Source organism: Triticum urartu, chromosome 1A, assembly GCF_056163025.1.
Source record: "Triticum urartu cultivar PI428250 chromosome 1A, HENAU_Tu73, whole genome shotgun sequence".
Taxonomy (NCBI): Eukaryota; Viridiplantae; Streptophyta; class Magnoliopsida; order Poales; family Poaceae; genus Triticum; species Triticum urartu.
The window spans coordinates 100277468-100292151 of NC_141873.1; the positions used below are offsets into that span (position 1 = coordinate 100277468).

Sequence of the window (14684 nt, forward strand, 5' to 3'; positions counted from 1 at the left end):
TGGGATCAAATTTATATGTTGCATTGGTATGGTCGGCAACTATGCTTGAGATATGATTATACTTGTTTCTCCAGGATGAAGGATCCACACCTTCCCTTTTCATCTGAATTTAATGATGATGAAACCTTGGCTTCTTATGCTAATGGTATATATGATTATTATGATGTGGAACAAATAGAAGAATTCGTTGCTTTTATGGGTGCTTATGAAATTGAATCTTTGTTTAAAGAGTTTGAAGATTTTGATGATTCAGTTTATAGACCTAAAAATTTAGCTATCCTTAAATATTGCTATGAGAGTTATAAATACAATTATGATATTGATGAATTTATTGAGAAAGTCTCCGCTGTCCGAGAAAAGACTAATATTTTGCAGGAGTCTATGGAAGAAGAAATTGATAAAACTGTGAGCTCATTGGATGAAAAATATGGTGGGGAGAACGAAGAACAAAAGGAGGAAGAGCGGATTAGCTACCCGTGCCCACCTTCTAATGATAGTAACTCTTCAACTCATACATTATTTAATTTCCCTTCGTGCTTACTGAAGGATGATTGCTATGATGATTGTTATGATCCCGTTAATTCTTTTGAAATACCCCTTTTTGATGATGCTTGCTGTGCTTGTGGCCAAGATGCTAATATGAATGATGTTTATAGAGATGAACTTGCTACAGTTCCTTATGTTAAACATGAAATTGTTGCTATTGCACCCACGCATGATAGTCCTATTATCTATTTGAATTCTCCCGACTACACTATATTGGAGAAGTTTGCCCTTATTAAGGATTATATTGATAGGTTGCATTTCACTACTACACATGATAATTTTGATGACTATAATATGCATGTGTCTGCTGCTCCTACTTGCAACTATTACGAGAGAGGAACTACATATCCGCCTCTCCATGTTTCCAATATGATAAAATTGCAAGAAACTGTTTATACTATGCATTGGCCTTTACTATGTGTGCATGAATTGTTCTTTTATGACATGCTGATGCATAGGAAGAGAGTTAGACTTCGTTGTTGCATGATATATGTTACTTTGTGCTCACTACTAAATCACAAATCATTGTTAATTAAAATTGGCTTTGATATACCTTGGGATCCGGGTGGATTCATTACTTGAGCACTATATGCCTAGCTTAATGGCTTTAAAGAAAGCGCTGCCAGGGAGACAAGCCGGAAGTTTTAGAGAGTAATTTATTTCTGTTGAGTGCTTTTATATAGTTTAAAAATAAAAAAATAAAAAGGGGAACCCAAAACTTTTCAAAAAGGAAAGTGAAAGTGAGAGAGACAAGCATTGTTGAAGTGGGGGAGCTCCTTGAACTTTGTTCATGCTCACGAAAAATTTGTGAATCTTAATTACAGAAACTTTTCAACAAAAATAATTATCCCCTTGTACAATTCCATTGTATTATAAAAATAATATGCCAAGATTTGCCTTTAGGATGTTTACATTGCTTGTTGGTTTGTGCGGTGCAAAACAGAAACTTCGGCTGTAGTGTGTGATTTTACATTTTTTTACTGGAATGTCAAACGGTTCTGAAACTTTTTGCACTGTCTTTCTTTACAATTTTTATATTTTTCCTAAATTGTTCAGAATTTTTGGAGTAACATAAATATGGTGAATGTTCAGATTACTACAGACTGTCCTGTTTAAGGCAGATTCTGTTTTTGATGCATAGTTTGCTTGTTTTGGTGAAACTATTAATTTATATCAGTGGATTAAGCCATGGAAAAGTTATATTAAAGTATATACAATGCAAAAATAAAATATGAATTGGTTTGCAACAGTACTTATAGTAGTGATTTGCTTTATTATACTAACGGATCTTACCGAACTTTCTGTTAAGTTTTGTGTGATTGAAGTTTTCAAGTTTTGGGAGAGATCACGATGGATGAAGGAATAAGGAGTGGCAAGAGCCTAAGCTTGGGGATGCCTGAGGCACCCCAAGTTAATATTCCAGGACTCCCAAGCAACCAAGCTTGGGGATTCCCCGAAAGGCATCCCCTCTTTCTTCTAACGATCATCAGTAATTTCACTTGGAGCTATATTTTATTCGTCACATGATACGCGTAAATTTTGGAGCGTCTTTTGCATTTAGTTTTCACTTTTACTTTATGCACCATGCTGGTATGAGATAGTCCTTTGTTGATTTATAGAATGCTCATTGCACTTCACTTATATCTTTTGAGTATGGCTTTATGGAATGCTTCATGTGCTTCACTTATATCATTTGAAGTTTGGATTGCCTATTTCTCTTCACATAGAAAACCGCCATTTGTAGAATGCTCTTTTGCTTCACTTATATTTGTTAGAGCGTGGGTATATCTTTTGTAGAAAGAATTAAACTCTCTTGCTTCATTTATATCTATTTAGAGAGATGACAGGAATTGGTCATTCACATGGTTAGTCATAAAATCCTACATAAAACTTGTAGATCACTGAATATGATATGTTTGATTCCTTGCAATAGTTTTGCGATATAAATATGGTGATATTAGAGTCATGCTAGTGGGTAGTTGTGGATTGTAGAAATACTTGTATTGAAGTTTGTGATTCCAGTAGCATGCACGTATGGTGAACCGTTATGTAACGAAGTTGGAGCATGATGTATTTATTGATTGTCTTCCTTATGAGTGGCGGTCGGGGACGAGCGATGGTCTTTTCCTACCAATCTATCCCCCTAGGAGCATGTGTGTAGTACTTTGTTTTGATAGCTAATAGACTTTTGCAATAAGTATGTGAGTTCTTTATGACTAGTGTTGAGTCCATGGATTATACGCATTCTCACCCTTCCATCATTGCTAGCCTCTTCGGTACCGTGCATTGCCCTTTCTCACCTCGAGAGTTGGTGCAAACTTCGCCGGTGCATCCAAACCCCGTGATACGATACACTCTATCACACATAAGCCTCCTTATATCTTCCTCAAAAAAGCCACCATACCTACCTATTATGGCATTTCCATAGCCATTCCGAGATATATTGCCATGCAACTTCCATCATCATCATATACGAGACTTGAGCATTTATTGTCATATTGCTTTGCATGATCGTAAGATAGCTAGCATGATGTTTTCATGGCTTGTCCGTTTTTTGATGTCATTGCTACGCTAGATCATTGCATATCCCGGTACACCGCCGGAGTCATTCATATAGATTCATACTTCGTTCTAGACATCGAGTTGTAAGTAAATAAAAGTGTGATGATCATCATTATTAGAACATTGTCCCATGTGAGGTTATCAAAATAAAAGTGGCCAAAGAAGCCCCCCCCCAAGAAAAAAGAGAGAGAGGCCAAAGAAGCCTACAAAAAAGGAAAAAAAGGAAAATAAACAAAAAAATAAAAGAAAAGAGAGAAGGGGCAATGTTACTATCCTTTTACCACACTTGTTCTTTAGAGTAGCACCATGTTCTTCATATAGAGAGTCTCTTGAGTTATCACTTTCATATACTAGTGAGAATTTTCATTATAGAACTTGGCTTGTATATTCCAACGATGGGCTTCCTCAAATGCCCTAGGTCTTCATGAGCAAGCAAGTTGGATGCACACCCATTTAATTTCAGTTTGAGCTTTCATACACTTATAGCTGTTAGTGCATCCGTTGCATGGCAATCCCTACTCCTCGCACTAACATCAATTGATGGGCATCTCCATAGCCCGTTGATTAGCTGCGTCGATGCGAGACTTTCTCCTTTTTGTCTTCTCCACACAACCTCCATCATCATATTCTATTCCACCTATAGTGCTATCTCCATGGCTCACGCTCATGTATTGCGTGAAAGTTGAAAAGGTTTGAGAATGTCAAAAGTATGAAACAATTGCTTGGCTTGTCATCGGGGTTATGCAGGATTTGAATATTTTGTGTGGTGAGGATGGAGCATAGCCAGACTATATGATTTTGTAGGGATAACTTTCTTTGGCCATGTTATTTTGAAAAGACATGATTGCTTTATTAGTATGCTTGAAGTATTATTATCTTTAATGTCAAATGATAGACTATTGCTTTGAATCACTTGTGTCTTAATATTCATGCCATGATTAGATTACATGATCAAGATTATGCTAGGTAACATTCCACATCAAAAATTATCTTTTTTATCTAAACCAACAACTTCACTGCCATCATCACCAACTCTTCCCCCCTCTATGCAGCGGTGTAACCCCTCTTTTACCCGCTGTAATCTCTACTTAAATATGGTGCTCAACGCTATATATTATTTTCCAATGATGTATTGCTATCCTATGATGTTTGAGTAGATCCGTTTTGTCCTATGGGTTAATTGATGATCGTGATTGGTTTGAGTTGCATGTTTTATTATTGGTGCTGTCCTATGGTGCTCTCCGTGCCGCGCAAGCGTGAGGGATCCCCGCTGTAGGGTTTGCAATATGTTCATGATTTGCTTATGATGGGTGGCGTGAGTGATAGAAACACAGACCCAAGTAAGTAGATTGTTTGCGTATGAGAATAAAGAGGACTTGATGCCTTATAATGCTATGGTTGGGTTTTACCTTAATGATCTTTAGTAGTTGCGGATGCTTGCTAGAGTTCCAATCATAAGTGCATATGATCCAAGAAGAGAAAGTATGTTAGCTTATGCCTCTCCCTCAACTAAAATTGCAATAATGATTATCGGTCTAGTTATCGATTGCCTAGGGACAAATAACTTTCTCGTGTGACAACAAGCTCTCTACTAAAACTAACTTAGTTGTGTCTTCATCTAAACAGTCCCTACTCTTTATTTATGCGCTCTTTATTATCTTGCAAACCTATCCAACAACACCTACAAAGTACTTCTAGTTTCATACTTGTTCTAGGTAAAGCGAACGTTAAGCGTGCGTAGAGTTGTATCGGTGGTCGATAGAACTTGAGGGAATATTTGTTCTACCTTTAGCTCCTCGTTGGGTTCGACACTCTTACTTATCGAAAGAGGCTACAATTGATCCCCTATACTTGTGGGTTATCAACCACCTGCGGCCTGATTAGTATCATGCCTATCGAGCTATCAGTGGTGCTGGTTGATCCTCTTTAGCAAGCCAGCCCGGCCTTTATTGGGCGCATTTTCTCGGCAGCATCTTCTCTTTCCTTTACCCATCAACTAGATATAAAGGAGTGCGACCGGGAATATGGTGTCTCGCTTTTGTATCTATCATGAACAATTGGATTGGTACATACTCCCTTCGTTCCATAATGTAGTGCGCCCATACTTTTTGAGATTCAACTTTGGTCATAAATTTAATCAACATGAGCGACTATGGTGGAAGCATGACAAATACCTTTGAATTCGTATTTGGAAGAAGTTTTTAAAGATAAAATTTTTCAGTAAAATGATTTATATATTATTGGTTTAATTTATAATCAAAATTGAATCTTGAAAAGCATGACGCAGTAAATTATGAAATGAAGAAAGTACCAAATATATCCAATGCGCCATTCCGTCTTGGTCCATGGAGACTGATAGCTCCATCTATAGACTATTTTCTGATGCCAACAAGACGCACTAGCTAGTAGAAGGTTGAAAAATCATGTACTCCTTCTGTAAATTAATATAAGACGTTTAAAGTGTCTACTTTACAGAGGGAGTATTAAAGCTTATTCATCATGTATTTAAAACATGTTTGTATCACTAAAAGAAGTGTCCACACATTTAGAATTCTTCATGTAATTTTAAAATGTGTTCATGCCTTTCTAATGAATTTTCATGTATTATAAAAAACTGTTCGCACATTTAGAAAACATATTCACATATTTTCGTATAGAAAATGGAAAAAGAAGTATGCACACATTTTAAAAACCTTGATTTGAGGGAAAATAAGTGTTCATGTATATTGTAGAAATATTCATGTAAGTTTTAAGAAGTGTTCACACAATTAAAATAGTTCTTGAATTTTTAAGAAGTGTTTCAACATTTTCTTTAAATCTTGTATTTTTTTGTTACAATAGAACAATTCGAAATTAATAAAAGCCAACAGAAAAGAAAGGGAAAACGCAAAAATAAAAAATAAAAATAAATGATGGACGGATGGAAAACCCGTACGAGTTGCCTTGCGCGTGACGAAGAGATTTCAAAGTGAGCTGTCCCTGTGACTTGCGAGCGTCACCCGTGTAAATTTCAAAAAAAAAAAGCGTCACCCGTGTAAACGCTACGCGTACGCAAAATCTATCTACACCCTTACTAATTCTGGCCGGACATCACTAATACAAGGAAAGCAAACCGACTCAAGCTAGCTTTCCTTATACTACTAAAAACTAACATAGACTTGCAGACTAATAAGTTTAGATTAAGCTAACATTCATCCCCTAATCCAAACATCTGATTCTTCATTTGATGAGACACGCAGACGATTCTTTACTCATCTTGTCACGCTCGTTGCCTCCGGTGACGCGACTTATCAGATTACAACTTCTCTCTCTTCATGCAACGATGGGCCACTTCATCGTCACCACAACTTCGTTTGCATGCCGACTCATAGATTTTAATCAACGATTACCCGGACTACCAGCCACACGGTCACATCTTAGCGTGCTACATGCAGACTAAACACACATAGCCTCATGCAGGAACTCAACTTAACTGGTGCACGTTCATTTTCACGTTGATCTTCATCTTCTCATCGGTTGAATGCACACGGGGAAACACATCTGTTCACCCGCCTCATCTTCACTTCGTCTCTTGCCGTTGGTGACTCAACTTATCAAACGACGCTTCCTGTCCGACGGCATCACAACTCGCCATATACGTGTAACTCAACTTCATCGTATATGAACTCGCCGGAACTCCTTGATCACGAATGGAAACGCAAGGCAGAATTTTCTTTTTCCATCCACTCTCACTCTAAACTCTCCTTCGCCGGTGACGCATCTCAACTGCAGCGGAAGATTCACACACTAAGCTCTTGGATGCATCTTACAAGAACTCATGTGCACACCTTGATGACGACTCGCAACTTCGCCATCTTCACCTTGCACCCTCCAACGATGATCTCGATGATTTCCATGTGAAGGAAATATGACCTAGAGACAATAATAAAGTTATTATTTATTTCCTTATTTCATGATAAATTTTTATTATTCATGCTAGAATTGTATTAACCGAAAACATAATACATGTGTGAATACATAGACAAACACATTGTCACTAGTATGCCTCTACTTGACTAGCTCGTTAATCAAAGATGGTTATGTTTCCTAACCATAGACATGAGTTGTCATTTGATAAACGGGATCACATCATTAGGATAATGATGTGATTGACTTGACCCATTTCGTTAGCTTAGCACTTGATCGTTTTAACTTACTACTAGTGCTTTCTTCATGACTTATACATGTTCCTATGACTATGAGATTATGCAACTCCCGATTACCGGAGGAACACTTTGTGTGCTACCAAACGTCACAACGTAACTGGGTGATTATAAAGGTGCTCTACAGGTGTCTTCGATGGTACTTGTTGAGTTGGCATAGATCGAGATTAGGATTTGTCACTCCGATTGTCGGAGAGATATCTCTAAGCCCTCTCGGTAATGCACATCACTATAAGCCTTGCAAGCAATGCAACTAATGAGTTAGTTGCGGGATAGTGCATTACAGAACGAGTAAAGAGACTTGCTGGTAATGAGATTGAACTAGGTATTGCGATACCGACGATCGAATCTCGGGCAAGTAACATACCGATGACAAAGGGAACAACGTATGTTGTTATGCGGTTTGACTGATAAAGATCTTCATAGAATATGTAGGAGCCAATATGAACATCCAGGTTCCGCTATTGGTTATTGACCGGAGACGTGTCTCGGTCATGTGTACATGGTTTTCGAACCTGTAGGGTCCGCACGCTTAACGTTCGGTGACGATCGGTATTATGAGTTTATGTGATTTGATGTACCGAAGGTAGTTCGCAGTCCCGGATGAGATCAAGGACATGACGAGGAGTCTCGAAATGGTCGAGACGTAAAGATCGATATATTGGACGACTATATTCGGACATCAGAAAGGCTCCGAGTGATTCGGGTATTTTTCGGAGTACCAGAGAGTTACGGAAATACGAGGAAAAAGTATTGGGCCTCACGGGCCAAGTGGTGGAAGAAAGGAGGCAGGGCGCGTGGCCCCCTAGCCCAACCCGAATTGGACTAGGGGGCCGGCCCCCCTTTCCTCCTTTCCTCCCTCTCCTTCCTTCTCCCCTTCCCCCTTCCTTTCCTCCTCCTAGTAGGAGTAGGAAGTCCTACTCCTACTAGGAGGAGGACTCCTCCTCCTGGCGCGCCCTACAGGGGTCGGCCGGCCTCCCCCCTTGCTCCTTTATATACGGGGGCAAGGGGCACCCTAGAACACACAAGTTGATCATTGATCCCTTAGCCGTGTGCGGTGCCCCCCTCCACCATAATCCACCTCGATCATATCGTAGTGGTGCTTAGGTGAAGCCCTGCGTCGGTAGCAACATCATCACCGTCATCACGCCGTCGTGCTGACGGAACTCTCCCGTGAAGCTCTGCTGGATCGGAATTCGTGGGACGTCAACGAGCTGAACGTGTGCTGAACTCGGAGGTGCCGTGCGTTCGGTATTTGGATCGGTCGGATCGTGAAGACATTCGACTACATCAACCGCGTTCTCATAACGCTTCCGCTTACGGTATACAAGGGTACATGGACGATACTCTTCTCTGTCGTTGCTATGCATCACCATGATCTCGCGTGTGCGTAGGAAAATTTTGAAATTACTATGTTCCCAACACCATGCTGTCGCAATTTCGGCACCTTTATGACCATCAACGATCATCAACGCCTTGCCGACGACAGCCCCGTCGTCCTCCTCCAGGTTATTCTGTCGAATGCCGATCACCCGTCGCCTCGCTTGCGACAGCGTCATCGCTGCCTCCTCGTCGTCACTCCGCCGAACGACAATCAACCCGATCCTTCACGTCGTTGCACCCCCAACAACTAAATCGCCTGCTCTCCTTGTCGCTGCATCACCCAGCGATTATACCACCCGCTCTTTCTCGTCGCTGCACCGGCGACTGTATCGCCCGCCCCGAGGCGCTAGCAGGGTCGTCACCCCGGGGCAAGCACAGCTTCACTTGAACCTTGCTCTAAATATCAATTGTTGGAAATTCACCCTCAGAATCAATCACATCAAACTGCACGTACACACACGCACAAAAATCTAATAGCCAAATGCCTTTGTCGTGCCCTTATTTTCTCTTTATTTCTTTTTTCTATTTTCTCTCGTGGTTACAATAAACTCACACGCCTGTGTATATATACTCAACCATGACCATCGTGAACCCAAGCCCTATACGGACAAGCTACCTACTCCAAATAGAACTCACGCTAACATAAGGAAACTCTAAACCGACTTGTCTATACTTTCCTATTTTACCAGTACTACTAATTATCCAGCAACCTTGATCATACTTATACTAATCCTAACCAAACACGCTAGCACCCACGGCTACACTAGCCTAGTTAACTAGCATACTCTTAACAAGCTCAAATTTGTTTGGATTAAGCTAAGAATACATACATTGTTTAATTAAATTTTTAAAAAATTGTACAGCAGAACAAAAAATTAATAACGTGGATATATCGTTTTCATTTTAAAATTTTAGGGTTGCATCTTATTTACGATTTTTAGGCGAAAAGACCACATCTGTTATAAAAGTTCACCGGAAGTACAAGGCATCTAAAAAAATTTACATCGAGACTCTAAGACCATCGAACACCCACTACTGCCGCAAGAATGAGTTGATGTCGCCGCTCTCTACCGGAGCCGGTTTGACTTTGTCGATGTCAACGGGAAAATCTTTGTGCACGTGCCCATAAGGACCAATGCGCCGGAGTTGTAGTCATCGCAGTTGAACCCTTGCATATATTTAAGCACCTAACATCAAATCTTGCCACATGACGAGAAACTCCAACCTCGCCGCTAAAAAAAAGGGGCAGAAAACTTTGTGGGAGCTTCATCGACTATGACTCTCATGTCTTGCGCGATGTGGTTCTATGCCGACACTTAGTCGACTAAACGATGTGGTTTTTCAGTAAGAGGGTGCAGCTCCCATTGCAACACATGGCCTATTTCGTCGTGGCAATTGATGATGGTGTAGTTTTTAAGGACTAAAACGGATGAATGCAAGGGTGCTATTTCTCGTGATGCAATGCACGGGCATATTAAATTGTTTATCAAGTACTTCCTCTATAAATTAATATAGTACGTAGGTCTCTACTTTATAAAGGGAGTATTAAAGTTTATTCATCAAGTAATTAATAAAATTTTATAACTGAAAGAAGTGTACACACATTTAAAAATCTTCTTGTAATTTTAAAATGTATTCATGCCTTTGTAATAATTTTTCATTTATTATAAAAAGGTGTTCACAAATTTGAAAATATTCATATATTTTCATATAGAAAAGGGAAAAAGAAGTGTCCACATTTAAAAAACCTTGAGTTGATGGAAAATATGCGTGCATGAATATTATAGAAATATTCATGTAATTTTAAGAAGTTTTCACACAGTTAAAATCAGTCTTGAATTTTTTAGAAGTGTTTGAACATTTTAAAAAATCTGTATTCGCAAAAATAAAAATATATAAAACGGAACCAAAAAAAGAGAGAATGGCGTACGAGTTGCCTTGCGCGTGACGAAGAGATTTCAAAGTGAGCTGTCCCTGCGACTGCGAGCGTCACCCGCGTAAATTTCAAAAAAAAAAAAGCGTCACCCGCGTAAACGCGACGCGTACCCAAAATCTGTCTGAATCCCCCCGCGCGCCGCCAGTGCCAGCCCATAAACAGCCTCGATCCTTATCCTCCTCAATCCTCATCCTCGATCCTTCCTCTCATCCACCTCGATCTCCTCTGCTCCCGATTCACACGAATCCCCACCCCTCTTGCTCTGATCTGCTCTCGGCGCGCGTTCTAAGCTCAGATCATGCCGACGGCCATCCGCAAGCGCCCGGCGGCGGGACAAGAACCGCGCGTCCATGGCGGCAAGAAGCCCCGGTACGCGTTCGGTAGCATCTCCGACTACGAGAAGCTTGAGGTGCTTGGAGAAGGCACCTACGGCGAGGTGTTCAAGGCGCGCGACCGCCGCACCGGCAAGAAGGTCGCCGTGAAGTGGGTCCGCGGCAACGGGGCCGGCGGACACGGCCCGCCCGACATCCGCGCGATCACCCGCGAGGCCGGCTGCCTCGGCGCGTGCCGGGGTCACGAGTCGATTATCGAGATCTTGGATGTGGCGACGGACGCCGAGACAGGGGACGTGTTCCTCGTCACGGAGCTCGTCGCCGACGGCCGCACCCTCCGCGAGTCGCTCTGGAGGCCTGTATCCGAGGACGTGACGCGCGTGATGATGGAGCAGCTCCTGGACGCTGCAAAGAACATACATGGAGCCGGCGTCATCCACCGGGACTTCAAGCCGGAGAACGTCATGGTCGGCTTCTTCGGCGGGCTCAAGGTTGGTGACTTTGGGTCGGCGATGCGGGCGAAGCCGGCCGGAGTGCCCTATGAGGAGTGCTGTGTCGGCACCCTGATCTACACCTCACCGGAGCAGCTGGAAGGCAACCGGTACTACGGCCAGGCCGTGGACATGTGGGCGCTTGGGTGCATCATGGCGGAGATGTTGGCCGGCGCGACCCTCTTCGTGGCGGACACAGAGGAGGAGCTGCTCGCCGAGATTTACAAGTTGCGAGATCAGATCACTTCTACGGGGAAGCTCGACCTGGAGTTCTTCGAGGATCACGGCGGCGGAAGCGCTCGAGCACCGGTGGTTCAGCAAGCCCAAAGGAGCAGAGCACCCGGGCTTTGTGTCGCTGAAGAGTTAATTAGCTTGATGTAGCATCTGATAGATGCAGTGCCACAGGTTAATTATTTCATTGCAGTGCCACTGACTTAACCGCTGTGTTACTGTGTAATCAGTTGCACGAATCTTAGTTATGTGTTCCTGTTCATGTAATTATTTGACTTGAGCAATCAATGATTCAGTTACTGTAGCATGGAAATTACTTGATGGACGAACAATGTCTATCCTGAATCCTGATGGCGTGCTAGAAATGGAATTGGCTAAAAGAGCTCCATTTTACGCATCGTGGTGATAGTGGTGCGTCTGAATAGTTGTGCATCTGAATCTGGTTGAGCTTTTCTATAACCTGTCTGAATATGATAAGCTTCTGAATCTGGTTGGAAAAAAAATGATCTTGATGTAACGGTGATTGCTGCTAACCTTCTGAATCTGGTTGAGCTTTCTATAACCAGTCTGAATCTGCTAAGCTTCTGAATCTGGTTGAGAAAATCGATGTTGATGCATAGACTAAATAGATGTGAAGTCCAAGGAAGAAAAACAAATGCTGAATGTCTCAGACCTAAGAAGGATATTCTACTAGTAGCAAGTTGGATTTCATCAGTTCAGAGCGACACACATGAAATCTGCACAGCAGTAAACAGGCAATCAAGTTTTTCTATAACCAACAAAGACTTAAATTCTTTGATGTGTGGTAACAGATTCCACTGAAAAAATATGGCTACCTCCTCTGTCTCAAAATCAGTATAAAAATCCGTATAATACAAGAAAAAGGAAAAATCTCTAAAAATCCTTGCGTGCCTAAGCTTTTTTTTTTGGCTCCGGTCTCATCATGGCTGAGCTTTACTTCCATTGCAATGCAAGTCACATCTTCTTGTGCAAGTCTATTTAAAGCTCGGCAATTCATCTCCATTTCAGGTCTCCTCCTCAACAGATCTGAGCTGAGAGATGGCTACTTGACTGCTGCGTTTGTACTGAACATGTAGTACATCGTTATCATTTTTCACTTTAGCTATATGTCAGGCAACTGAATTTTTATTTTCGGTCAGTCGAATTTGATGCCGTTGATCCAATGTGCTTTATGATACGTGAGTAAGAAGTCTCCATGGATTTGACTGACGCTGTTCTTTATTCAGTTGATTTCCTGCCTTTGCTTGGTGAGTGCATGATGCAGCCGGGCGCAGATTCTCTGACTTGCCATGGCAAAGGCTGCCTCTACCTTACCCCTCACGATGCCCTCCGTTTCTGATCCCACGGCTGCTGAGCGAACTGCCTCTCTCTGTGCACATCAATCGGCCCAAATCGAAACAAAGCCAGCCCGTAAAGGCCCGGCTAGAGGACCTGGAGGAGGAAAAGCCAGAGGATTTGGCGGGTGAGCAGCCACCAGATGCAATTTTTGGCGTGGGAGTCCAGTGCGGGTTCTCATCTCAGTTAGCGTCTTAGCGATTGGGACGATCATCGGGGTGCCTGGACGCCTCGCTGGCTGGGCCGTCCTAGTTGAGCGTCGGAGCAGATCAAAGCTGCTCGACTTCCCTCTGCTTCAGGTTCATGTCCTCCTTCGATTTCAAGAAACAGAGACTGCCTAGTTTTTAGGTTTGTGTCCGAGTCGCCTAGAGCAGGAACGCAAACTGCCTGTAATTACTATTTGTCTGAAATATTCGCTCTTTCACTGCCTAGTATGATTGATTTATTTGTTCGGTTATCCTAAAGAAATCTACACACTTTCACTTGTAATTGTCTGAAATATTCAGTCTGTTTGTTCATAATATGTGCAGTATACATCGACTTCTTGCCTTCCAGTTAAGATTCAATGGCACAATCCAACAAGAAGTAAGTTAGACTTTCCATTCGAAAAAAATGTATTTGCTTGCAACTAGATCTGTAGCAACAAAGATTGATTAACTTTTGTGTAGGGAGAATGAGAGTCCTATCTGGTTACCTCAAGTTGGTCTGAAATTCAGAAACTTAGATGATGCTTGGTTGTTCTGGGTAAACTATGGAGGCCGTGCAGGTTTTGAGGTCAGAAAAAGGTATATAAATAAGATTAAAGTTGACGGGAAGGCAACATCATGTAGATATGTGTGTGCCAAAGAGGGTCTTCGAGCACACGACAAGAGGGATCATATCACAAAGAATCCCCAAGCTCAAACAAGAACAAATTGTGAAGTTCGGATGACACTTTCATTGGATCGAGTGGCAGGGAATTGTGAAGTGGTTGATGTAATGCTTGTCCACAATAATGGTCTTTACTTGCCACAAACATTCCATTTGATGTTATCACAAAGAAAGATTTCAGAAGTTCAAGCTTTTGAAATTGAGACAGCCGATGATTCTGGAATTAGGCCAAAAGCTTCACATGAGCTAGCTAGTCGCCGAGTTGGAGGACCAATGAATCTCACCTACACTCCTCGTGATCTAAAGAATCACTTACAGGGCAGGCGCCAAAGAGAGTTGGCATATGGACAAGCAGGAAGCATGTTGAAGTATTTTCAAGGCAAGATCGTCGAGAATCCTTCTTACCAATATGCTTTGCAATTGGATTGTGAGGAGATTATAAGCAATATATTTTGGGTTGATGCTAAGATGGTCATTGATTATGCACACTTTGACAATGTTGTCACATTCGATACTATACTGCAATATAAGCAATATATGTTGGAAATGTTTGTTTAATTATGATTGTACTGTATTATAGTGCCAAAACTGAATTCTGTCTATATGTGTGCCTTTACTTAACTGAATCTTTTTTGTATTTGTTCCTATACTGAACCATAGTTCATTTCTGAACCTGAATCGCTGCATTCTCCTCTCTCTGGCGAGCTGGGCTTGTTTCCCCCCGAACTGGGCCTTAGTTGGGCCAAGGAATCACATGGTTTGGCAAGCTGTGCTT

The 14684-nt window shown here is 41.7% G+C and overlaps 1 protein-coding gene and 1 pseudogene across 1 annotated transcript; both read left to right on the forward strand.

Moving 5' to 3' along the window:
- Positions 1–10757: 10757 nt before the first annotated feature.
- On the forward strand, positions 10758–11987 carry LOC125511487 (putative cyclin-dependent kinase F-2; annotated as a pseudogene).
- Positions 11988–13604: 1617 nt separating this feature from the next.
- Positions 13605–14467, forward strand: LOC147990239 (protein FAR1-RELATED SEQUENCE 5-like). Its single transcript, XM_087537622.1, has 2 exons — positions 13605–13624; positions 13708–14467. Exons 1-2 carry the CDS (start codon positions 13605–13607, stop codon positions 14465–14467), a joined length of 780 nt encoding a protein of 259 aa, XP_087393748.1.
- Positions 14468–14684: the final 217 nt, after the last annotated feature.